The sequence below is a fragment of the Aspergillus mulundensis genome (assembly GCF_003369625.1).
Source record: "Aspergillus mulundensis strain DSM 5745 chromosome Unknown scaffold_2, whole genome shotgun sequence".
NCBI lineage: Eukaryota > Fungi > Ascomycota > Eurotiomycetes > Eurotiales > Aspergillaceae > Aspergillus > Aspergillus mulundensis.
In genome coordinates this window covers 2358875-2384590 of record NW_020797890.1, presented here as the reverse complement: position 1 = coordinate 2384590, position 25716 = coordinate 2358875, and the positions used below count along the sequence as shown (strand labels likewise).

General features: G+C 50.5%; 9 protein-coding genes across 9 annotated transcripts; 6 read left to right on the top strand and 3 right to left on the bottom strand.

Moving 5' to 3' along the window:
* Positions 1-466: 466 nt before the first annotated feature.
* DSM5745_03436 (uncharacterized protein) lies at positions 467-3020 on the top strand (the record flags this gene model as incomplete). The annotated part of the gene is made up of 5 exons (XM_026745452.1): positions 467-909; positions 976-1171; positions 1228-1523; positions 1577-1652; positions 1707-3020. 5 exons carry the CDS (start codon positions 467-469, stop codon positions 3018-3020), a joined length of 2325 nt encoding a protein of 774 aa, XP_026606318.1.
* A 532-nt stretch (positions 3021-3552) lies between these two features.
* On the bottom strand, positions 3553-6188 carry DSM5745_03435 (RNA recognition motif domain-containing protein; the record flags this gene model as incomplete). The annotated part of the gene is made up of 2 exons (XM_026745451.1): positions 3553-5910; positions 6093-6188. The coding sequence occupies 2 exons, from the start codon at positions 6186-6188 to the stop codon at positions 3553-3555; spliced, it is 2454 nt and encodes an 817-aa protein (XP_026606317.1).
* A 997-nt stretch (positions 6189-7185) lies between these two features.
* On the top strand, positions 7186-8283 carry DSM5745_03434 (putative histone acetyltransferase (MysT1); the record flags this gene model as incomplete). The annotated part of the gene is made up of 1 exon (XM_026745450.1): positions 7186-8283. The coding sequence occupies one exon, from the start codon at positions 7186-7188 to the stop codon at positions 8281-8283; it is 1098 nt and encodes a 365-aa protein (XP_026606316.1).
* Positions 8284-8659: 376 nt separating this feature from the next.
* Positions 8660-10592, bottom strand: DSM5745_03433 (chaperonin-containing T-complex subunit CCT6; the record flags this gene model as incomplete). The annotated part of the gene is made up of 7 exons (XM_026745449.1): positions 8660-9883; positions 9938-10111; positions 10161-10181; positions 10237-10278; positions 10335-10356; positions 10406-10500; positions 10551-10592. 7 exons carry the CDS (start codon positions 10590-10592, stop codon positions 8660-8662), a joined length of 1620 nt encoding a protein of 539 aa, XP_026606315.1.
* A 372-nt stretch (positions 10593-10964) lies between these two features.
* sik1 (snoRNP complex protein NOP56) lies at positions 10965-12606 on the top strand (the record flags this gene model as incomplete). Its single annotated transcript, XM_026745448.1, has 3 exons — positions 10965-11128; positions 11182-12301; positions 12358-12606. 3 exons carry the CDS (start codon positions 10965-10967, stop codon positions 12604-12606), a joined length of 1533 nt encoding a protein of 510 aa, XP_026606314.1.
* A 498-nt stretch (positions 12607-13104) lies between these two features.
* DSM5745_03431 (uncharacterized protein) lies at positions 13105-13938 on the top strand (the record flags this gene model as incomplete). The annotated part of the gene is made up of 1 exon (XM_026745447.1): positions 13105-13938. One exon carries the CDS (start codon positions 13105-13107, stop codon positions 13936-13938), a length of 834 nt encoding a protein of 277 aa, XP_026606313.1.
* A 266-nt stretch (positions 13939-14204) lies between these two features.
* DSM5745_03430 (Cytochrome c oxidase protein 20, mitochondrial) lies at positions 14205-14853 on the bottom strand (the record flags this gene model as incomplete). The annotated part of the gene is made up of 2 exons (XM_026745446.1): positions 14205-14446; positions 14514-14853. 2 exons carry the CDS (start codon positions 14851-14853, stop codon positions 14205-14207), a joined length of 582 nt encoding a protein of 193 aa, XP_026606312.1.
* Positions 14854-15274: 421 nt separating this feature from the next.
* On the top strand, positions 15275-22060 carry DSM5745_03429 (DNA polymerase epsilon catalytic subunit POL2; the record flags this gene model as incomplete). The annotated part of the gene is made up of 3 exons (XM_026745445.1): positions 15275-15882; positions 15930-16066; positions 16116-22060. The coding sequence occupies 3 exons, from the start codon at positions 15275-15277 to the stop codon at positions 22058-22060; spliced, it is 6690 nt and encodes a 2229-aa protein (XP_026606311.1).
* Positions 22061-23767: 1707 nt separating this feature from the next.
* Positions 23768-25174, top strand: DSM5745_03428 (serine/threonine-protein kinase; the record flags this gene model as incomplete). Its single annotated transcript, XM_026745444.1, has 4 exons — positions 23768-23947; positions 24031-24121; positions 24184-24514; positions 24568-25174. 4 exons carry the CDS (start codon positions 23768-23770, stop codon positions 25172-25174), a joined length of 1209 nt encoding a protein of 402 aa, XP_026606310.1.
* Positions 25175-25716: the final 542 nt, after the last annotated feature.

Sequence of the window (25716 nt, the reverse complement as noted above, 5' to 3'; positions counted from 1 at the left end):
CTGCTGGGTAAAATGAATTGTTCTAGAACTAGTGAGCAGTGATTGTTGTGGTCGAGTCGGAAAATCGCCGGTTGATTCAGCTGATAAGCCGAGGTCTTATCGATAACAGATGGCAGCTCCACTTACGGTATCGATAAGACATCCCCTCTACTACCTTCCCAACAGCACAAACATAGGATGGGATCGCATATTCAACTACTCATCTTGTATATACAGAAACCTTACCAGCACACCAGTCTGTCAGACACTCGTCAACCCTAGTCTCAAAGTTATGGCAACCAATAACCAATACCCACGTCTACCCTGGCTCTTACAACGGAATATACCTCGTCTGCCTTGTGGCTGTGCCCGGAGGGAATACGAGTTATGGATTTCAGCCCAGGCTTGATGTCGACGGGATCAATCCCATCTGTTGTCCATTGACATCTTGTTTATTTATCCGCATGCTTCCATCAATCGATGAACCATGGCCTCCGCGTTCGGCTTCAGTGTTGGCGACTTTATAGCAGTCGCTACGTTGATATGGAATCTTTCTCAGGCGTTGAGCGAGACCTCTGAAGACTCGCAACTCTTTCGGGAGATTCAGCTCGAGCTCTCCACCCTTCATGACGTCGTTGTTCAGTTCCAGTATGTAGTGACGAACAATACACTTCCGTCACAGGAGCATGTCGACAGAACGAAACGGCTTCTTGTGCAAATCGAGCGCTTGATGAAGGATTTCCATCGGCATATTGATAAGTACAAAAGTGTCCGTGTCGGTTCTGTGCATCAGAATGGGACGAGGGGAATTGGTAGTCTGAGGAGAAAGGTACAGTGGACATTATTTGGCAAAAAGCAGATCCAACAATTCAGGGAGCCTATCCAAAGTTATACAGCAGCTTTGGCGCTTCTTATGCAATCTTCGGCTAGGTACTTTATGAGGAGTTCGTCTCGAAAACATTATCGTTAGGTATGCTAATGAGGACTCATTCACAGCCAGATGGTGCAAGATCTCCAGGAACAGGTGCAAGCTGGGTCACACAATCTCGATGTTCGGATACGAACCGGTACCGAGCAGTTAAAGTTGCAGATCAATGAGTTGCAGGAGCCCTGGGACCAGAAGCCGGTTCGGTTCCAGGATGCTATCGGGAGACGGTATCCTGTGCCGCTGGAAGTGTGTGAAAAATTTGAGGTGCGCTTACTCTGGACTGTTCTATTGTTTAAACTCGGATTTCTAATAACCAACAGGGCTTCATGGACTTCCTTAAACATGCTTTCAGAGATAATCCGATAAGGGCAGTTGTCCGTCACCAATCAATCTGGCTTTTCAGCCCTGTTATGGGAAAGCCGAAGACGTGGAATCTAATCACAGCTGAGACATGGCAGTCGTTCGTACGCCCTGGAACGCAGCTTAGCATGTCTGTATCAGCGAATGCGAGGATATCCGGAAACACGAACGAAGAGAATAGTGAGGTAAAATTCCAAACACCACTACCGCCTTGGGCATCAGCAGTGTATCCTGAGGATGCGCATTTTAAACTTCTGTAAGTAGCAAGCTCCTGGGAATCTGTTGATTTGGCTGATTATACCTCTACAGAGTGCCGCCGAAAAAGCCGAACCCCTCAAGCCGGAACAATAATCAACATCTAACACGGAATCAGGGACTAACAAAGGTTCGTCCACACTCCAAATACAAATTGAGTTCTTGATATTCATTCTATCTGTAGACAGATGCACCAGATAATCAACTCCTTTTACCCAACTATCCATGTCCGAACAAGGGCAGCTGCGGAAAGACCTTCGAAAGCCAGACAGAACTCAAAGAGCACTTGGAGCCCGAACTATTCTCACCAAACTCACTAGAACCCTTCCTGGTGGAAGGATACACATGGCCGAGACTCTCTGCGCTACAATGTCTTCGATGTGCCTCCTTAATTCGCCCATCTAATCATCGCACGGGACCAAACCCCGCAAAGACTGCGGAGGAAGCATTCTCTGAAGGCCTCAACCTGCAAGAGACCCTAACAGGCTCCCGCAAGGGTCTGGCGTGGTGTATCGCAAACCTCGTCACCAAAGACGAGCTGGAAACTGAGCTACGCTGCCCCTACCCCTGTGGTGGTTGGAAGGGGAAAATCGGAGACCAAGTGAGTCCGATATACTTAGCTGCGACAAATGGAGATCTGAAAGTCGTCGAGCTCCTGCTTCGGGATGGTGCTGATATTAACAATTTGCAAGGGGTAGAATGTGGGACACCGCTGATGGCTGCAGCGAGGGTAGGCTGCGAAGATATTGTGGACCTGCTTCTCAACAAAGGTGCTGATGTTGATGCACAACATGGGAATGAGTGTACTGCGTTGTATCATGCCGCATATGCAGGTCACAAAAGCATTGTAGAGCAACTCTTAGCCCACGGCGCAGACATCAATATCCATCTCAAGCGGCAGTGCTTTAAGACTGTTCTCCAGGGAGCAGCAAGTGCGGGACATGAGGACATTGTCAAAATACTCCTTACAAAAGGCGCCGATGTCAATGCGCAACGATTCGACGGCACAGCGCTGCATGTAGCAGCAGCTCAAGGACACCAGGGAATCGTCGAACAACTTCTAGCCAACGGCGCCAGGGTCAATATGGACCTCGAACCCAACGTCTATAAGACAGTACTCCAGGGTGCGGCGCGTGCAGGTCATGAGGATATTGTCAAGCTGCTCCTTGACAAAGGAGCTGATATCAACGCGCGCGGTGGAAATAACGAAACGTCACTCTTTGCAGCGTCGAGCGCAGGCCATGAAGAGGTTGTTGAGCTTCTACTACTTAGAGGTGCTGATCCAAATATACCCGTTGACAATTATTACGGTCTGGGAACAGCACTACAGGCTGCGGTTTGGGAGGGTCATCAGAGGACTGTGGAAAAATTGCTCAACAGCGGCGCTGATATGCAGGCTAATTATGGGAAACGTGGTGACGCTCTTCAGATTGCTTCGCGCCAGGGGAATGAGCAGATGGTGAACCTTCTCCTTGGAAAGAGTGCGCGGACAGTGTGACTATTAGACTGTGAGGAGATGACTTTGTTATGCTGCGAGGGACACGTTCTCATTTTGATTTAACTACTTGGTCACGAAGCTATTCCCATGTATCGGGGAGTTAGTACTATGCATCTCGGACTACTGATCTATTCATTATTCCAGATACCTCAGATCTTCTGCAACCAGAGAAATGATTTCCAGACACCCGAGGCAAGACATCTAACTTTATCCTCTATATAACCTCTCAAGATAATGATCAGAGACATACTCTTGCACATGGTTCAGCATTGGTTACTGAGTAAACCGAGTTGCGGTGTGTGATGTGTGTATTATGAAAGAGAATTGTCTTCGTTGCACTAGCGTTGCAACTTAATACATAGTAATGGAAAAGAGCACATCGCTTAATATTAGGGATGAAGAGAGCTGGGAGATGTCCAATTTATTTCGAATCAGTGTACATTCAGACTTTCGGAGAATATAAAACATTTCGGACACTACGCCAAAACCGAAGGATTCGAACTTGAAACCAATAATATCACATCGAATCAGACTATTCGCGCTGTTCATAAGCCATGCGTTCTTCCTCAATCATGTCGATTGCCTCAGCCAGCTCGCCCTTGGCTGCGGCTGCATATATTTCCAGTCGTTGGCGGCCGCCATCTCCCTCGCTTCCATATCCCATGTCAACCAGCATGGAAACGCATTCCTCTATAGCACGCCGCTTCTGTTCCTCCCTGAGTTCTCTCCTGGACGCCTGCAGATCTGGCTCTTCATTATGCGCGCTTAAGTTTGGCGTCTGCTCTTCCAAGGATGCTCGATGGCGGGGACCCCTGGGGTACACGCGTGGACCACGAAGAGCATGGCGCTCAGTGGCTCGTCGTCTCAGTCCGGGCTGGGGCTCAAAAGGATCAAAAGATCTGCGATGCGTTTCTGGCTCCCTCATGGTGGTTGCCCGGTGAAGACCCCAAGGAGTTTGGTAATCAGGATTTAGGCGCAAACGATGGCGTTGGACGTGAGGGCGTTGGTAGTGGATGAAAGGAGGAGGCTGATGGTTCGCGGGGGGTTCGACATGAGACCAGTAGGTTGAATTCGGTGAGAAAGCGCCGCGGTAAGGTTCATGTGAACTGACGTAACTTCTCGCACCTTCCCCAATGGCTGTCTGAGGGTTTCTTGCATTTGCAGCGCCTGAAGACGAGTTTGATTGACTTGCTTCAGAGGACTGTCCAGCCAGCATGTGTGCATCTAGTTGAGATACAGGCGGGAAACGGGCTTCTGTTTGAGCAAGCAGCATGTCATGTACCGTTTCATTACGTGCCTCCGGATCAGTGTTGTTGCTAGGCGCAGAGACCGGAGTATTTTCTGCATTATCGTTATGAACAACACCTGACGTCTGAGTAGAAGAAGCCGACGTGGGATCTGGTCCCTCAGATTCCTGAGACAACAGCTCTGTCATAGGGGCATGGTCGACGTATTCAAGGTTGATACGGTGTCCATCTATAACTGTCCCTTGCAATTCTTTCATTGCCCGCGTAGCATTTTCATCCGATATGAAACTGAGATAGCCGAAACCTGCATGTTTCCCACTCCTGGAATCTAGCGGGAAATTCACACCAACCTCGAGGCCTTTAGACAGAAACACATCCTTGACCATCGCCTCGGTTACGTTAAACCCGATGTTACCAATAAACAATGATCGGGATGGGTGGGACTCGAGACTGGGTGGCTCCGGTAGGTCAGTGTGGGTTTGATGTGATTCGGCTGCAGTGCCAGAGCCGGGGCTGACGGTGGAAGGTGACGGGCCAAAGCCAGACGAAGATGCTGGCCAGTCGAAAGGAGGCATGTAGGGGAGCCGAGTAGGACCCCAAAAGGGATAAAGAGACGCAGGTGGTTGCGAGTTGGATGCCAAATTTGGGGCGGTCGCTGACTGCTGAAACGGAGAAGCCGCGGGATTATCTGACTGTGCCTGGCCGGGGGATGCATTATCTTGCTGACGAGAGGCACTCTCTGGCTCAGTACTGTGTGGATCCGCTGCCGGAGTGGTTGACTCTGAGAAACTCGGGAAGCTGGAGAATATGCTATCCGCCTGGCCTGGGAAAGCGCCTCGAATTCCGGATTCGAGGGTATCCATCAACGTCTGCCCCATGCCGCCAAGCTGCACGCTCATTTCGCGCAACCCGTTCATAGCGCTGTACGGTGTAGGGAGCTCCGAGAAGATATTAGCGTTCCCTGGTAGATTGTCCCGCCTGATAGTTTCTGGTATGTTGTTAAGAGTGGCTAGCATCGTTTTGACCTGTTCCTCGAAGGCTAATAGAGTGTTTCGCATGGAGTCTGTGAGATCGTTTGGTATATTTCTTCGGGCGTTGTCCAAATGTCTCTCAAGCTCAGGGAGTCTGGACAGTACCCCAGATTTAATAATCTCTGCCACTTCTACGAGACCCCGTAGAGCAGAAGCAAAGGCTTCGGCAGTCTCCCGCGGAACATTAGGGGTCGATTCGGTCTGCACCGTGCTGGGCGATGAGGTGCTCTCAAAGGCGTTGTTTTCTGGAGGCTGTGTTTCGTTCATCAACCTGGCCATCTCCATTTCGAACGCGGAAAGAAAAGACTCGGATGACTCGTTTTCCGGCTGGTTCGCCTTGTCATCATCAACGTGCGACATCTGATCACGACTGGTATCGGGTTGCTCGGCTTGGGATGTCGCTGGATGGTCGCCCAAGTCCGCCGTAGTCACATCTATATCTGGCGATTCCGGGACATGCCGGCGCTGGTCGTATTCATACCGCTTCCAGAGATCTGTGATGGACCTTCTCCGTCTGATGTCAAACAGATGTATGGTCGATGGAAAATCTGCATCGGGATTTTGGGGAGGCGGTTCGTCGAGGCGCTGAGCAAGCTCGAGGGACGATCCGACCTAGAACCTATCAGCAAATGTCAAACAGACTATTTTTTGATCAAGGCACTTGCCGTGATGATATCTCCATCGTCATCATCTAGATAAGACAAGCGAGCTTGGGGATGAAGATAGGCGATTTCATCATAATCTGCTGCGGCTAACTGCACAAGTCCATGTCGCCGCTGAGGACCCATGCTCACATCGGTGGCATTGTATAAATTAGATGCGGTGTCTTTAATAATATCGGGCGATGGGGAATCCTCGTGGAGGTCCCTTATCAGAAACGGCTTAAGCATGTTGAAGTATGACGGGCCCACTTATGGCCACTTGGCTGCCAAAAAAAAGACAACGACTGAAGATGACCAGCAGAAGAATGGTTAACGGTGATGAAATGATGGAAGTGGACAATGAGAAGGAAGGGAATGCTCCTAAAAGAGAAGAGGAGTGAAGCTTGTAAGAGGAGAGGGTGGCGCTGGGGATACGACGGCTGCTGCCTGTGATATCGACAGACCTATCAAACCCACCCTCGGAGTTTGTCTTGAAAAGCTCCCGTCAGGCGGCAGAAGGGGCGAACTTCCGATGTACGAAGTAGTAATTATCGGTCATAGGAAAACAGGAGTGTGGTAAAGGAAATCCAGGCAACGAGATAAGTTGCGTTGGAGCTTTCAGGAGCTTGAACCCGGCGGAAGGGTCTTTCATCCAGTGCATTCGAAGCTTCGATAATCCGCCGCGATTGGACGTACCCCGCGTATTTATTGGCCGCAGGTGGATCAACTGATCAATGATCATCGATGGTTCTATGCTAAATTAATTGTTCTGCAGATGCCTGGAAGGCTCAAAGTAGGATACAGTGTGCGAATGGACGGAGTATAGCCTGTCTGCCTCCGATACAGGTGTCTTTACTAGCAGAGCTCCTCGCGACTTCTAGAGGAGCCTTTGAGGCAATTCTTGAGCTTCTTTGGTGTCAGGCAAGCCCGCTGCTTTGTATAGAGTATGGTACGGCACGTGACAAGCGCTAGACCAGCAACAACATTTACTACCGCGGCCGACTCGTATCGCAAGTTGAGTTGCATCCATGCCCCATTCCATCATGGCATGTTGATTCCGAAGCAAACTGCGGACTTATCAGGAAATATAGCCTTTGAGATCAATCGCCAATGGCCTCCTCGCAGCGCGATTCCTTTCGACGCGTCCTCATCCCAATCCCGGGACAAACTATACTCGAACCTGCCTAACGCGTGATAACCCGGCTATTATTCACCTCGTAAGCTCGCCACAGCTCTCTCTATGCCCATGGCCACCACCGAAGATCCCCAAGCGCAATCCTTGACCCGCAACGTCCAGCATGTCGTTCTCGGCAACTTGCGCTTTCAGACGTGGTACCAGTCCATATACCCCGAAGAACTCGTGAGCAAAGATACAGACATCCTCTATGTCTGCCGCTGGTGCTTTCGGTACTCCTGCGGCATAGACACACATGCGAGTCATACAAGACTCTGTCCGCATCGCACAACGCCTCCCGGGGTAAAGGTCTATGACCACGCGGGTTACTCCGTTTGGGAAGTCGACGGAGCAGACCACAAACTGTTCGGCCAGAATCTATCGCTCTTTTCGAAGCTCTTCCTTGACCATAAATCTGTCTTCTTTGACGTCGTCTCCTTTCTCTACTATATCCTCGTCTTCACCGATCCGAATACTGGCGACAATGACCCGAACGAGACGTACCATATTCTTGGCTTCTTCTCAAAGGAGAAGCTCTCCTGGGACGCGAATAACCTAGCCTGCATTCTTGTCTTTCCGCCATACCAACATAAACAGCTGGGAAAACTGTTGATGGGGGTAAGCTATAAAATAAGTCGGTGGGAGCAGGATAGCAGCCTAATCGGGGGCCCCGAGAAGCCGCTCAGCGAGATGGGAAGCAGGAGTTACGGTCGGTTCTGGGAGGAACGGATAGCCAGGCATCTCCTTTTGCGGTCGTCTTCCGACGGCAACGATGCGGCGGTTGGAGCGACATTGGCGCAATTCGACGACTCGAAAACGCAAAAACCGGCCTCCAATAGAGGTCGTAAGAAACACCCGTACGAACTCATGACTGTTCAGGAAATCGGCCGGGCTACAGGTATGCTAACAGAGGATGTCATCACCGCACTCCGCGGCTTGGGCGCCGTTGAGCCCGCTACGCCCTCAAAGACACGCAAGGGAATGCAGTCAAGCTCAGGGGATGGTGAGGCGATTCCAGTCGTCATCCGACGGTCCAAGGTTCTGGAGTGGGCTGATGCCCATAAAGTCAGTATACGAGAACCCGTTCGGGAGGAAGGCTTTTGCCTGAGCCAGTCGGAGCATGCTAAAAACCGGGAATTGGTGATCCCAGATAGTGATGAAGAAGAATAGTGACTTTGCGTTTGTGCATCTTGTTGGATACCCCTCTCCAGTGTTGATTCTGCTATGCAGTAGGCAGCTTAGTTATCTAGCGACCTGTATATATTCTTGTTGAAAAAAGGAGAGAAAAAAACTCCGCCAATACTCAATGAACCTCTAAATAGTGATTCAAGACCTAACCACTTGCTAGAGCTAGGGTAACAATATATCTGGTCCACATGCAACAGGTTGTTCTAATGACAGGCAACAGCAATAGCCGTATCAGAATTAAATTGATGGTATTATTTACCAATCTTTGAAGATATTCAGTACATTTTAGGCAGAAGCTGCTGAGGTACGGCCCCCGAATGGTATGATTCTTTCATCTATATTTTTGTGTGTGAGTTTTTTACTCCATGCCTCCGGGTCCACCCTGTTTACCCATCTGCCTAGCCTTCAGGAGCTCGTCGCAGAGCAGCAGGTTCGAGGCGATACCTGTACTGGAAGCGACACAGTTCCGCAGAACGCGGAAAGAGTCAAACACACCCTCCTGCACAGGGTCCATGGGCTCTCCCGTAGTCAGGTCCAGGCCAACAACATTGCCTTCTGCCCGCTCCTCCTGCAGCAAAGCCAGGGAATCCTGGATGTCGTGTCCAGAGTTATCGGCAAGGGTCTTGGGAATAATAAGAAGAGCGTCAGCAAAGGCCTCGACACCCCATCTGGCCTTGCCCTTGACGGTTTTGCGAAAGCTGTCCGATGTAAGGTGAGCATGGCAGGCGACCTGGAACGCTCCTGCACCAGGAATAACGCATCCATCAACGATGGTGTTGTACACTGATCGGAGACCATCTCGGACTGCATCCTTGACCTGTGCGATGGTGTGTCCGTTGGGACCCTTGATGAGAATAGTAACGGACTTGGGGTCCTTGACCTCCTCGACGAATGTGTACTTCTCCTCACCGAGCTGGTGCTCATAGACAAGACCGGCCCACCCAAGAACATCAGGGGTAAGGTCCTCGACACTGTTCTGAGCGATACCTCCGCAAATAAGCTGGAGACGCTCCATGTTCCTCCGCTTAGCTCTCCGAAGAGCCATAATTCCGTTCTTCACCAAGACGTCCAGACTCAGAGGGTCGATTCCTTTCTGGTTAATGAGAACAAAGCCCTTCTTAGGATCATCACCGCAGACCTGCTTCTTGAGTTCGACAATCTTCTGTAGCTTCGCGTCCACGAATTTGCGCTCGCTCTCCACCAGCTTGTCCCTCTGTTCAGCGGATGAATAGTAGAATCCGGAGTTGATCTCTGACTTTTCGTACTCGAGGCTGACATTAAGAGTAAGGATAAAGGCGTTCTCGACGCGCTTCGGCATATCGGGGTGTCGAGCACCGTGGTCTAGAGCAAGACCACGGATAAGCTGTGTGTCGGAAGAGCTGCGGTGCTGCATTGTCATGATCTCAACCATGTGCAGGTCGGGCTTCTCTGGAGCTCGGTGGATAGCAAGTACGGCATCAACAATATCGGGAGTGAGCTTCTCGGCGAGAGCGCTGTTCAACTTCGTACTAAGGGAGGTTCGGGCGACGGAAAGAAGAAGTTCGCGATCGATCGTCCGTTCAATCTTGAATTGGTCGAGGAACTGTTCGCCAGCATAATCAGCGCTAGATCAGATGGAATCTTACAACATCCTCACCTTCAGAGCCTCGTTCTTCGCGATCTCGTAACCATCCGTAATGACTCGGGGGTGCAGTCCTTCTGAGATATGACGATCCGCCTGCCTGAGGAGTTCTCCGACAAGCAATACAACCGACGTCGTTCCATCACCTGTGATATCATCCTGAGCGGTCGCAGCGCGAGCAATCATAACCTTGTGGAGTCAATACGAAGCATCGTCGCAGGGGAGGATAAGGTCTTACGGCGGTGGGGTTTTGGATTTGCTGCGATAGTTAGCTATTTCATCGTCTCCAGCTCGCCGGTAGAGAGTCCGCTTACCATCTCGCGCAACAAAACGTTTCCATCCTTCGTCAGCTTGATCTGTTTGTAGCACTGTCAGACACCGTTACTGTTTCAATGGCATGGATAGTTCGTACACCACCGGCACCGTCCACGAGCCTGATTGTAATTAGCTTAGCACATCTGTAAATGAAGTTTCGAGACATACATCTTCAGAGTCCCCGACGGACCAAGGTTGGACTTTAAGACATCCTGAAGGCCCTCACCAGCGCTGATGTTCACCTTCAAGGCCTCCCCTCTCCGCTGTACTCTTGTTAGTCTCTGCACAATTACTGAGGGGCATTTCTCCATACCCTCGACTCCGCTTTGGGGTTGAGCAGCTGAGTTGCCGACATATCTGCAGAAGAAACAAACAACGAGCAGATATATCCGGAAGACTATCAGAGACCAAAGGACTAGTAACGAAGGAAAAGGAGCTTGCTGCTGCGAAAGTGTAGCCGCACCCCGTAGCGTCTCCCGTCGAATGCGGTGAGTCCGTGGTTTTGGCAAAAAGCCCACATTCGGGATTCTTACTAGCGCCGGCTGTGAAAAAAAAAGAGCTCCGGCGGTTCGACTCTGCAAATCTACCCTTCAGGCACTTTTGTCAATTCCCACGCCGGCCGACAGCAGGTTTTCAGCCTCAAAGTTCCGCCAAAGTCGAAGGGGGATCGATTCATAACGCCTGGAAGTGCTATATTTCTAGTGCTATAGATTTTCACCCATTCGCAATGGCTGACTTCATCCTTTTCGAGGGTCCTATGGGCTACTCGCTCTTCAAAGTCGCCCACAAGGGAGATACCGTGGGACATAACCTGAAGGAGGTTCAGGAGGGTGTCAACGACCTGGCAAAGTTCGGAAAGATGGTCCAGCTTTCCAGTTTCTTGCCTTTTGAGTATGCTCTATGGCCCTAGGCTTATGTGCGGTCCGCGACTGACCCCAACGTAGGAACAACAAGCAGGCCCTGAGCGAGATCAACGATATCTCAGAAGGTGTCGCTTCTGAGACGCTTATTTCTTTCCTCGAAATGAACCTGCCTAAACCGAGCAAGAAGAAGAACATTGTGCTGGGACTCGCGGATAGGAATTTGGCTACCAGCATCAAGTCCGCCTTTTCTTTCGTCGACTGCGAGACCGGTGACACCAGCGAGGTCGTTCAAGATATGCTCCGTGGAGTTAGGCTGCACGCCAGCAAGCTGCTGAAGCAACTGCGGGAGGGCGACATGGACACTGCCCAGCTCGGTCTTGGTCACGCCTACTCGCGTGCTAAGGTCAAGTTCTCCGTTCAGCGCGACGACAACCACATCATCCAGGCCATCGCTATTCTTGACCAGCTCGACAAGGCCATCAACACCTTCTCCATGAGAGTGCGCGAGTGGTACTCCTGGCACTTCCCCGAACTCATCAAGATTGTGTCGGACAACCAGCGCTACGCACAGCTTGCCCTGTTCATTAAGGACAAGAAGACTCTGACTGACGAGAGCCTGCATGACATCGCAGCCCTTGTTGAGGACGATGAGGGTGTTGCTCAGAGCATCATCGATGCTGCGAAGCGCAGTATGGGCCAGGACATCTCGGAATCCGACATGGAGAACGTCATCTCTTTCGCGCAACGAGTCGTCAGCCTTTCCAAGTACCGCAAGTCTCTCCACTCCTACCTGGTTTCTAAGATGAACGTGGTCGCTCCCAACCTTGCTGCTCTTATCGGCGACATTGTTGGCGCTCGCCTCATCTCGCACGCTGGAAGCTTGACCAACCTCTCCAAGTACCCCGCGTCCACTGTCCAAATCTTGGGTGCTGAGAAGGCCCTTTTCCGAGCACTGAAGACCAAGGGCAACACCCCCAAGTACGGTCTTCTGTACCACTCTTCCTTCATCGGCAGGGCTGGTCCCAAGAACAAGGGCCGCATCTCGCGTTTCTTGGCCAACAAGTGTTCCATCGCTTCCCGAATCGACAACTTCAGTGAAACCCCTACAACCAAGTACGGTGATGCTCTCAAGAAGCAGGTTGAAGAGCGTCTTGAGTTCTACGCAACCGGTGCCGCCCCTACTAAGAACGAGGTTGCCATGGTATGTCTCTTAATTCCACATTTACTGCGCAGGTCAGACAACTAATTTGCTACTAGAAAAACGCCATGGATGCTGTCTTGGCCGGTATGGACGTTGATGGCGACGACAGCGACGCTGAGATGAAGGATGCTGATGTCGAGAAGAAGGAGAAGAAGGATAAGAAGAAGGACAAGAAGGAGAAGAAAGAAAAGGGCGAGAAGGAGGAGAAGAAGAAGAAGCGCAAGTCTGAAGGAGGCGAATCGGAAAAGAAGAAGCGGAAGCACGACACTGATGCAGAGCCATCCAAGAAGAAGAAGAAGGTCTAAAGCCACTACTATTTCTTGAAACGGGAGGGCGTCTTCTCGCGGCGTTGTACGGTTGCATTATTCTATGTTTTGGTTTATTCGTTGTTCTGTTTCAATTTGCTCTTTCATGATCTGACGGGCTTTATCTCTGTAAATTATGTGATCAAGGCCGATGCCTTTCAAAACTTGGGTTCTAGTTGCAGAATATCACATTTGAATCTTCTATTTTTGTCTCACCACCTACATAGATCTGCTGAGTGCCTGGAACCTTCTCCGACGGGAAACGCGGCCATCCCCTCACCTACAAGGGAGGCTTCCCAGCTAATCGTGCCTGCCTCTCTCCTTCACTGCCATCACAATGGCACAATCACTCCTATCCTTCTTCCGTTGAGTCTATCAATGATGTCTTTGTTATTTATCATCAAAAGGCGCTCGTAGGAGCTGGGAATCTTGCTCAAACAGCAGACTTATCCACCGTCTATACCCCTCAACCAGAGCAGTCTCAGCCCCGCGACGATGATGGCATCGGAATTATCATTACTTACGAGCACCTCATTTCTCGAACGAGGGTCTCCAGAAGCTTTGAACGACCTCAGTCAGTCCACCTCGCCAGCGTCTAGTCCATCAATCGTTAGCCCTCAAGAAGCCAAAGTCCGTGACTGGGAGGACCAGGGAAGATATAGCCCTGGAGCCGTGGTGGCTGGCCGCCTAGCTGGTCTGGCAATACGGGGCGATTTCCACCACCAGCTCCCCGATCGCAGTCTCCACCATAGTACCACTTTTATACCTTTTCTGCAGGCGAATCGCCTTTCCAACAGATCAACCCTTCATGGCTCTCATGACATGCACGAATCGGACTCTTCTGAAGCTACAGAGCTCCTTTCTCCTTCGCTAATCAACCGTGCCCCTACTCCAACTCCGACCGGAAGCGCCGAGCCTCAGCCCGAAATTCCAGAAACGCCCGTGAACACCTTGAGGCAACCATCTATAAGCCCGCGAAAGAGAAAAAGTGCTCCCGCGTCTGCCAAAGTGCGCAATCCGAGCAGATCGCCATCACCTCCTGGTGCCAAGGTCGAGGATCTGCTTACTTGGAGCGACTCTGAAATAACCGGTCACGACCCGACCGATCCAGACGACGATGGCTACGGTATAAACGGCATAGGCTTCAAGCCTACCGCGGCAATAGCTTGGGCTAGGTCGCAGAAGAGGAAGCAGCAGGTTGCGGAATGGAAAAATCGAGAAGCGAGAGAAGCGCGCGAGAGGCGAAGAGAGCGCCGTGTTGGCGACAACATGAATAAGTTGCGAACGGTCCACTCAGGCGCCATACAAAAGAAGGTCAAATTCGACGTTTGAACCTATTCTTACCTTGACTTTTGCGACGGCATACTTTCATTACGGCATACTTTTATTTCAGCGGACAGCGATCTTTGTTTATGGGGCACACTATGCAAACGACAGCGGCGTCAACCGAGTCATTAATATGGGAGGCTTCTTGAATAATGCGTTGGGCAAATTGGCGTTCAAGGAAAACAAGGATTTATATACATTAAAAGTACACCCCGACCTTCATAATATACAACATGGGTCAAACTCCATGACTCCCAGAATATGTAAAAGTTCTACCAGAACTTCCAACTCTTGCGTTTTCGTTCATCTTCCGCCAAACGAGCGGCCTCCGCCGCCGCCTTTTCCTCCTTCTCTCGTTGCTTCTTGAGCTTTAGCTCCTGCATCATCTGCACAGCTTGCTTCATATTATCCAATTCTTGTATGCGATTGTACCGGCAAAATTCAAAGGATGCGAGCGCCGTAACAACGAAGGCGCCAGCTGCCCAATTACATGCTGACGGGATAGAGCGCATTCCTGTAAAGATTTTACATCAGTTCTGGACCACTCCGCTTCATGTATGAAAGACACCAGGTAGACTTACCTCCCAAAACACCCCTCACCCCTCCAATGCCAAACGCAGCACCAATTCCGTAAAGCAGAGAAGATCGCCCACACGACGTCTTATAGAATGTGGATGCATTTTTATTCACATCAAATGTCTTCCAAGCTTCCGTGAGCGAGTTATCGTTGGCCTTCTTCCCATGCGCCGTGGGAAGCATGTTCACCTGGTCCTCTGGGCTGCCAAAGGCTTCCCATAGTTTCCCAACTTGCGACTTCGGAAGCTCGTACTTTGTTTTTGGTTGCGATGGAAGCTTGGAGGTTTGTTCAGTTGCATCCATGACTTCACTAGTTTTTGTCGGCTCCCGTGAATCATCTGCCATGTTGGATTGTGCTGCTGATTGGCGCAAAGTAGATCAAGTGGACTGATGTTGCTCACCTTTTTGGGCAAAGAATCATGATATCGCGGAGGTAAAGTTGTTCCGTATACTTACAGGCCGTCCCTTGAGATCCAATTTAGCCGGCGGTCAAACTTCTCCAGCCAATCACAAGGGACGCGTATAGTAGAACGCGAACGCGTCGGTCTCGCCGCGGAGCCCTTAGATGGGTCGGGTTCTGCATGGTCGGGCCAAATCGAGACCCATGAGATCTTGAATACCAATCACTCGCTCATTTCGCCATATTCAAACGTTTTTGATCCTAAGGCAAGAAGCTAGACGTTGCGGTCGTCCATTTTCCGTTCGATGTCCCACCAACTTTCACCTTCAGTATTGCAGTGATCCTCAGCTGCCGGGGCGTCTCGCAATGCCTTCGCGAAAACCGAGCAAATATGGAAACAAGTTCCGGTCAGGCACCGCATCGTTCAATCCCAAGAGAACGAAGACCGTCGAATTCTCGTCCTTGCGATCCTCAGAAGCTACCTCTCAAGATGAAAAATTCGAGGCGATCCGGCTAGCAAACAGCATCGACGAAACACTCGGGTTTCCGCGCTTCGAAGCCGGCGAGAAAAGGGCAGGATGGCTTATAAACATGCACAGCACCTCAATAGAGGACCCGAATGTCCCAGGAGGGCGTGCTGGTGTTGACTACTATTTTCTCGAAGACGACGGCGGCAGCTTTAAAGCGACGGTAGAATATGACCCTTACTTTCTGATTGCGGTCAAGACGGGCCACGAGCCGGAGGTCGAGGAATGGTGTCGGAGGATGTTCGAAGGGCTCATAAAGAAGATCAAGAGGGTGGTGAAGGAAGATCTCAAGCTACCAAACCATCTGCTTGGGCACAGGAGGACTTTTCTCCAGTTGGACTTTGCCAGTGTGAGCCATCTACTTGAGGTGCGGAAGACGCTTCTGCCTCTGGCGGAGAAGAACAAGAAGAATGTCAACATGATGGACACTTATGTGGAGATCTCGAGGTGAGGACTTTAGGGACTTTCCTAAAGCATGAGCTAACTTTGTCCAGCGCGAACGCTGGATTTGATCTCTTTGATGACGAACTTAATGAGGCACGACCTAATGGCAGCACTATTGCGAGTGATTATATAATTGATATTCGAGAGTACGATGTTCCATACCATGTTAGAGTGGCGATTGATAAAGGTATGCATGATTCGAACCTTACCCGGGTTAGTGGCTGACCTTCGATCAGATATACGGATAGGAAAATGGTATACGGTAGAGGCGATCCATGGCGTTATTTCATTGACTTGCTTGGAAGAACGACTTACACGAGCGGACCCGGTCGTCCTTGCATTCGACATCGAGACAACGAAGCTGCCGCTCAAATTTCCCGATTCAGTGATCGACCAGATTATGATGATATCGTATATGATCGATGGTCAAGGATTTCTGATCACCAATCGAGAGATAGTGTCGGAGGATATCGACGACTTCGAATACACGCCCAAACCCGAGTACAGCGGTCCATTTATGATCTTCAACGAGCCGAATGAACGGGCTGTTCTCGAGAGGTTCTTTGAACATATCAAGGAAGCGAAACCGACGGTAATAGCCACATACAACGGTGACTTCTTCGATTGGCCGTTTGTTGAAGCTAGAGCAAGTGTCCTGGGTATCGACATGTACAGGGAGATTGGATTCAGGAAAAACAGCGAAGACATCTACGTGAGCGATCACTGCGCGCACATGGACTGTTTTGCATGGGTCAACCGTGACAGTTACCTACCTCAGGGGTCTCGTGGTTTGAAGGCTGTTACCGTTGCGAAGCTTGGCTATGACCCTGACGAACTTGATCCGGAACTCATGACGCCGTACGCAAGCGAACGCCCGCAGACGCTGGCCGAGTACTCTGTTTCCGATGCAGTCGCCACGTATTATCTATACATGAAATACATCCACCCCTTCATCTTCTCCCTCTGCACGATTCTCCCGCTGAATCCGGATGATACGCTGCGCAAAGGTACTGGAACGTTGTGTGAAATGCTACTGATGGTCCAAGCATACCAGGGCAACATCGTTTTGCCAAACAAGCATAAAGATCCTCCGGAAGCCTTTTACGAGGGCCATCTGCTTGAGTCCGAGACCTACGTCGGTGGACACGTAGAAAGTATTGAGGCTGGAGTGTTCCGAAGCGATATCCCCGTATCGTTCAACATTGACCCAACCGCCGTCGACGAATTACTTCGTGATCTCGATGCTGCCCTTAAGTTCAGCATTGAAGTGGAAGAGAAGAAGTCCCTCGACGACGTCACGAATTATGATGAAGTTAAGGCTCAGATTGCTAAACTCCTCATCAACCTCAAGGAAAATCCGCATCGAAACGAGGTCCCGTTCATCTACCACTTGGATGTCGCCTCTATGTATCCGAACATCATGATTACGAATCGACTGCAACCTGACTCGCTTATTCAAGAATCAAATTGCGCCGCATGTGACTTCAATCGTCCTGGAAAAACCTGCGATAGACGTCTACCATGGGCTTGGAGAGGTGAATTCCTTCCAGCTAAGCGCGACGAGTATAATATGATTCGGCACGCGGTCCAAAATGAGCGCTTCCCTGGCAGGACCAAGAAAAGCCCTATGAGGACGTTTACTGAGTTGAGTGCCGAGGAGCAAGCTGCCATCGTCAAGAAGCGGCTCCAAGACTACAGCAAGAAGATTTACCATAAGATCCACGACAGCAAGACAATGGTGCGAGAAGCCATCATTTGCCAGAGGGAGAACCCATTTTACGTCGACACTGTACGTAGCTTCCGAGACCGAAGATACGATTTCAAGGGGAAGCAAAAGGTGTGGAAAGGGAAAACAGAGTCCTTGAAGTCATCAGGTGCCTCGGCCGCAGAGGTTGAGGAGGCGAAGAAGATGATCGTTCTGTACGACTCTTTACAACTTGCACACAAGGTTATTCTCAACAGTTTCTATGGTTATGTGATGCGAAAGGGATCTCGATGGTATTCCATGGAGATGGCCGGTGTCACCTGTTTGACTGGTGCACGTATCATCCAGATGGCCAGAGAACTTGTTGAACGCATTGGGCGACCGCTGGAGCTTGACACCGATGGTATTTGGTGTATGCTGCCAGGAACATTTCCCGAGAACTTCTCATTTACCCTCAAAAACGGCAAGAAACTCGGCATATCTTACCCCTGTGTAATGCTAAACCATCTTGTGCACGGGAGTTATACAAACCACCAATATCAGGCTCTCTCAAACCCTGCAACGTTCAAGTACGAGACACACAGCGAGAACTCGATCTTCTTCGAAGTCGATGGACCGTACAGAGCAATGATTTTGCCTACTTCCAAGGAAGAGGACAAGAATTTGAAGAAGCGTTACGCTGTTTTCAACGACGATGGCTCTTTGGCAGAATTGAAGGGTTTCGAGGTCAAGCGACGAGGAGAGCTCAAGTTGATCAAAATTTTCCAGACGCAAATCTTCAAGTTCTTCCTTGAGGGTCAAACACTCGCTGAGACATATGCTGCTGTAGCTCGGGTGGCTGATAGGTGGCTTGATGTACTATACGAGCACGGTGCTACCTTGGCTGATGAAGAACTCATCGAGCTTATTTCCGAAAATCGAAGCATGACGAAGACTCTCGAGGAGTATGGGAATCAAAAGTCGACATCGATTACCACCGCGCGACGTTTGGCAGAGTTCTTGGGAGAACAGATGGTCAAGGACAAGGGTCTCAACTGTAAATACATCATTTCAGCAAGACCGAGGAACACGCCTGTTACAGAACGAGCTATTCCAGTCACCATCTTTTCGGCCGAGGAAAGCATTAAGCGCCACTTCTTGCGAAAATGGCTCAAGGATGACCCCGGTGACATGGATCCTCGAAGCGTGATTGACTGGGACTACTACTTGGAGCGATTGGGATCGGTTGTGCAGAAGCTCATCACAATCCCAGCTGCCCTCCAAAAAGTTCGCAACCCCGTGCCTAGGGTCGCTCACCCAGAGTGGCTGCAGCGGAGGATCAATAAGCAGGATGACCGATTCAAGCAGGTGAAGATGACTGACATGTTTGGGAAATCCGAAAAGAACCCGCTGGCTGATATCTCGACGAACATCCTTGACCACCGCGTCCAGCATGCTGATAACCTCGACGAAGCCATGGCGAGCTCAATGGAAAAGCTAAAATCCTCATCTCCCCAAAAGGCATCGGGAAAGCGAAAACACCCTGAGAACCAACCGAAGACGTCCTTGGACCCCTTCGCCAGTCTCCCAGCGAAGATGCCATCCATCAACGATGACTACGTCGGGTTCCTGAAGTATCAGAAGCAGAAGTGGAAGATCCAAAAACAGGCTCGACTTCGCCGCCGACAACTCTTTGGTGAGAGGGCAAACACTGGAGGAGACTCACTGAGCCATCTCTTCAGAAATCAAGCTGAGCTGCTGTATATCAGTACGTGGCAGGTCTTACAGCTCGCTGAAACCTCGAGGCCTGGGATTGTGCGGGCGTTTGTTTTGATTGACCGGAAAATACATACCCTCACAGTCAAGGTCCCACGGTGTGTCTACATCAACTTGAAGCAAGATTCGCTCCCTGATGTAGATGTTCCGGAGTGTGAGGTGGAAAAGGTCAACCATACATTACCAAATGGGCACCCCTCCGTCCATTTGTTCAAGCTTACGTTGTCTGAGGAAACCTTCCTACGAGAGGCGGACAAAATTGACGTCCTCTTGCAACACCCCAGCGTGGAGGGAGTCTACGAGAGGAATATTCCTTTGAACCTCAGAGCAGTCCTCAAGCTGGGCAGCATCTGTACCTTTGATGAAGGACAGCGCGGCGTGCTCGGAGAGGGACTAGACCGAGGATTTGACCTTTCGACGTTATGCCGCACGACCTCAGAACGAGTATACTTGCAAGACACGCCTCTGGCATACCATTTCCTCTATCATGTATCCTCGGGCGAGAAACAGATCTTTGCTATTTTCTCGAGCACAAAGAATGAAGCACATATAGTCATTCTTAACCGTGCGAGGGATGTTCAAGGTCTTCCGAATGTCGACAAGATCTATTCAGAGCTTCTTGCCCGCAAGTTGCAGGATCAGAGTGGTCAGGCAGAGGGGGCCTTTGAGTACCAGGACAAGATCCACTTCAGGACTACTCAGATCACGACGAGGAGGAAAGCGCACCTAGAAGTGGGTGATCTGATTAAGAAACTTCGTAACGATGAGAGTCTCCCGACTGTTATGATCATACAATCGCAGCAAAGGAGTCGCCTCTGCCACGATATCCCGATCCTGAAGGAATACCCAATCATACCGGTAAAACCAGAAGTTTCGGATATGAATCTGCCCCCTCTGGGTTGGCAGTCTTTCATTGCCAGGCGATTGGTGACACACTACCTTTACCTCTCATCCTGGGTTCAACATCTTACCATGCTCGCCAGATATGGTGATGTTCCGCTTTGCAACCTGGAAAGTGATGACCCACGATTTCTGATCGATGTCTCGTATGCTAGGCGGCTACAGCAAAACAACGTTGTTCTCTGGTGGTCTTCAACCGCGAGGCCAGACCATGCTGGATACGAAAAGGATGACATTACCGGTCCGCTAGAAAGAGTTGGCATGCCATCTGTCAATGTCCCAGGCTCTTATACTACGGTTTGCGTCGAGTTGGAGGTCCGCAATCTCGCCATTAATACCATTCTCACATCTTCTATCATCAACGAAGCAGAGGGAGCTGATTCGCTTCTGGCGCCGTCTGACCCATCCGCTGAAGGTAGTGGCTCTGGGGTACTATACTCTGAAAAGGCGTTTGCGTCCGCCGGTGCAGTGGTACTACGCGAGATGGTGAAGCACTGGTGGTCGGAAGCGTGTCAAGGGAATAACATGGCGGATATCATGGTGCAGCACCTAATCCGATGGGTCGAGAGCCCAGCGTCATGCCTTTATGACCGGTCGTTGCATCAATACGTGCGGATGCTGTCAAGGAAGTCCTTCCAACAGCTCATGGCCGAGTTCAGGCGTGTCGGCTCGAATGTCGTCTTTGCCAGTCCGACCCGTCTCTTGCTCCAGACTTCCAAGACGGAGGTTGGCAACGCCTATGCGTACAGCCAATATGTGCTGAAATCGATCCGCGCTAACCCATCTTTCCACTTCATCGACCTCGACATCAAGGAATACTGGGACTACCTCGTCTGGTACGACGAGTACAACTACGGCGGCAAGGGATGTCAAGAAGTTGCAGAGACGGAAGAACAGCCGCTGGAAACAGTCATGCACTGGCAGCTTAGCCGCTTCCTCCCAACGCCTATGCAGACTATTTTCCACGACTGGGTTGTGGAGTACATTGAACTCATGCAAGACTTCAAGCGACCAGAGAACGACGACTCTTCTACGCCACGAATGACCCAGATCCCCATTGGACAGCCAGCACCAGGCGAAGAGAACGAGGCACTCTCCGCCGCCCTATCCGAGAGATTCTCCAAGCCGCTCAAGAAACAAATATCGGGCCTCATCCGGCGCCAGCGCGAAGAACTGCTGCATCCTGAGCTCGCTTCCGACTATGTCTTTCCCGTCCTCCCGGGTGTCCTCACGGACCCCAACGAGGAAAAACGCAATCCCGCCCTCGAGCTCGTCAAGCTCCTCATGCAAGTTCTGAGTTTGTCCAGAACAACTACTCTCGAAACCCGCCTTCTCCGTCGCGAGCTGCTCGCTCTCTTCGAAGTGCGAGAGTTCAGCAAAGAAGGCCGCTTCGAGAATCCCGGCAATAGTCTCAAAATTCCAGAACTCACATGTAGTGCCTGCTGCCTCATCCGCGACCTGGACCTTTGCCGTGATGAAGACGTCCTCCCTGAGCCTGGCTCTGATGGCGCTACTTCGTCCCGACCATGGCGCTGCCCCTTCTGCCAAACCGAATACGACCGCCTCGCGCAGGAGGAAATGCTCATCGGCCAGGTTTGGGGCATGGTTGTAGCATGGCAGACGCAGGACCTCAAGTGCTCGAAGTGTGGAAGTCTGAAGATCAGCGAGTTCATGGAGCACTGCTCGTGCAGTGGCAAGTGGACGGAAACCATGAATCGGGCGGACATTGAAAAAAGACTGAAAGTCTTGGGGAGCGTGGCGAAATTCCATGAGTTGAAATTGCTGCAGGGGGTTGTTGAGGAGGTTCTTGGTCAGATGTGATTTCCTTAACCTTTTCTTCTCTCTTCATTTGCTTGGCTGGCTACTTCGCGGCGTTCAGTGTGTCTGTGTTCATTTGCAAAGCATGACTGGCTAGGGGGTCGGCGTTGTGGGAGCATTATCGCCCTTTTTACATATGTACCTTGTCTAGTCTAATTCTCTAAATCAGACACCGGTATATGTCTAGTCGCCTTTCGCCATGTACAGCACCTCGAGGTCATGAGGCTTCGAACATCTGTCTGGTACTATATCCTGTTAGGACAATCCCCTACGTGTACATGACCAGGAGATTCGGAATAGCTATATCGATCTAGCCTTGTGGTACCAGCACTATCTGTCTCTTTCTTGGATGATGTAGACGACTGAATTTCGACCAACGTGGCAGCCAGTGGAGCGTGGGTCGATGTGTCGAGGCCGTTCGGGGATTTGGGCCACCGTCGGCATCATGATTCATGATTCATTATAAGAGGGTTTTGCAACGCCACGTCGAGTCGTCGACGCGAAGAAAAAGTCGGGCTGGGCGATTGCATCGGGCTAGCTTAAAGTTAATATGACAATAAAGCTTCAGGCAATGAGATCTGACCAATGAGAATCGAGGATTTATATACTGAAAGGATTGCTTGGAGAACTCTAACTATACAATGGCCAGAGGCCTTTATATAGAGCTTGTCTGGAGACCCGAGGCCTTCAAGCAATTTTCTGAAGCTATTCTCAATTAGGAAACAGAGGCCAGTCAGATTTCTCGTTGCCTACCACTTCCGCTGGCCAAGATCCTATCTTCACAATATCAGAGCTACTCCGTATGTGCTTGCAGATCTATCGCGAAGACAACAAGCCCGATAAGTCACGAGACAGGATTTGGGATGCCATGAGCTCGAAGGAGAAGGATAATTTATGCGTACAATGAAGGATGAAGGAAATAAGAGGCTGGACTTCCGGTTTGCACACTGGGAACAGTGTTTTGCTTAGGACTACGAGTCAAAAAGGTGGCAGCTGTCAAAATATATAGATCGGGTGGGACGGATACCTATATATAGAAGCCACATGTAAAGTCGGTATGCATGGAATGAACCGCTCCTGCAAGGAGGATGTTATTTTCGCATTGAATGCTCAGTAGTAGTCCATGCTCTGGAACCGGATAGCTTCAAGCTTTCAAATCTCGAATTAGCCTGCCTGAGCTACGGAGTCGAACATTCATCTGGTATAAATACCCCGCTGCCTAGTGTAGATCGCCCACTCGGCTGGGACCATACAACTCTAACTCTCCTCCCACACTCCTCGGCTACATATTTCACTCGAGCTTCCTCCCCTTTATAGCCGACCTAGTTCCGATATTTGAGTATCTCCTGTTTGATATTCTAGCCTGCGACGGTCGGTCTAGATTCGAGACGATCGCCGATCCGACCTTATCGCATCAGAACCCCGCAGGAGTCGGTCTTGGGAAGGTAAGCTCACACCGTGTCCTGCGCCCTTTGTTTCCTCCCTCTATGCGCTGTCTTCGAACCCGAATCTCTTCTTATTATAGCTTTCAACTTTCTACAGCCATTGCGCACTGATGTCCCATACCATCTATCTCTCCTTCTGACCGATCACTGCGATAGGAGCTACTGCGATCTTACCCCGTAATCACCCCAAGCCGCCTCGAAACCCCATCACAACTCCACGTCTTCGAAACCGACCCTTCAATTTTCAACCTATACATCCTTTATAATGGCCACTCAACCTCAACCGGGCCAGAAGCCCAAGGTCCAACCCTGCCGATACAAAACCGGAAAGACCCTAGGAGCAGGCACCTACTCGGTCGTGAAGGAGTGCGTACATATCGATACCGGCAATTACTATGCAGCGAAGGTGATCAATAAGCGCTTGATGGTAGGAAAAGAAAATATGGTACGCATCAGCCCAACGATGCCGGTTACGGTCGATTGCCTGCGGCCGGCGATAGCTGAAGGGCTTCAGCTAATGGGATATAGGTTCGGAATGAGATTGCGATATTGAAGAAAGTATCCACGGGCCATAAGAACATTCTGACGCTGGTGGACTATTTCGAGACGATGAATAACTGTACGGTTTCCCGTGAAGTTGTTTGGCTGTGACTGCGCGCTGACTGTTCGCTTTACCTGCAGTATACCTTGTTACGGACCTTGCGCTTGGCGGAGAGCTCTTTGATCGCATCTGCCGAAAAGGCAGCTACTACGAGTCTGATGCGGCTGACCTCGTTCGCACGATATTGTCCGCGGTGGCATACCTACACGACCACGGCATCGTACATCGCGACCTGAAACCGGAGAACCTTCTTTTCCGCACGCCCGAGGACAACGCAGACCTGCTGATTGCGGACTTTGGGCTGTCACGGTTTATGGACGAAGAGCAGCTCCATGTTCTCACGACGACATGCGGTACGCCAGGATACATGGCGCCCGAGATCTTCGCTAAGACCGGCCACGGAACACCTGTGTATGTTTTGTCTCTATCTTTTACCCTATCGAGCAGCAACTGATCTGAATCAGTGACATCTGGGCCGTCGGAGTCATCACCTACTTCATGCTCTGCGGCTACATGCCCTTTGACCGTGACAACAACGTGGAAGAATTCCAAGACATCACAACAGCAAACTTCACATTCACCCCCGTTGAGTACTGGCGCGGCGTATCCCAGGACGCCCGCAACTTCATCAAGAGCTGTCTAACAGTCAACCCTAAGAAACGCCTGACTGCCCACCAAGCTCTCCAGCACCGCTGGATCAACCCGCCATACGACGTAACAGACAGCCTCGGAGGTGAAGATCTCCTCCCCACCTTTAAGAAGAACTTCAACGCTCGCCGCACGCTGCACAAGGCTATCGATACCGTTCGCGCTATCAACAAGCTTCGCGAAAATGGCGGTCTTATGATGGACGGCATGATGAGCGTCGATCCCAAACCTGAGCACGTTAACGGGAGTGAGGTCGTCGACGAAGACAGACTTACCCCACGGAGTAGAGGCGACCCCATGGAGATCGATAGCCGTGGCAATGGCCGCGGCCAGACGGAACAGCAGATCCGTGAGCAGGAGCGGAAAGTCAAGGAGACTGTTGCTGGGTTGTGGAGTCGGACTGCAGCCCGGAGTGAGCGGTGATTTTATTTGGCTGAAGGCTGATTTGCGTATATGATATGATCATGAGTATATTGACAGCATTCGCACATATGACTACTGGCTCAACTGGTTTTGCCAACGTACCTCTTTATCTGTCTGTCTATTTATCCATGGAATAGCGATACCCTCTATCTCATATGTTTAGTATTTGATGGCATCCTCTGTTTTCGTTCCTCTTCTCTCGCCGTGGATTTTCGTTAGGGTAGCAATCTCTATGAAGAGGGTGATGAGTTTGGGACATTATCTCTGTCTTTTACTGGATCGATCGGTATATTTCTCTCAAATTACACTACAAGTGCTTATTCATGAACACCAAGAATATTGGAGGCTATTGGTAACTAGCTTGACTTTCGATCTGTAGGTTTACGCTCTCCTATGATATAAACAACGTGAGAGTGGATAGAAGTTTCAATAAACCTAAGATTAATTCCTATTACATCAGATAAGCCCGAGATGTCCATATAGTACTAACAAAGATGAGGCCGATTCCATCCGCAAAACACCAGGCCATTAATCACACGCCG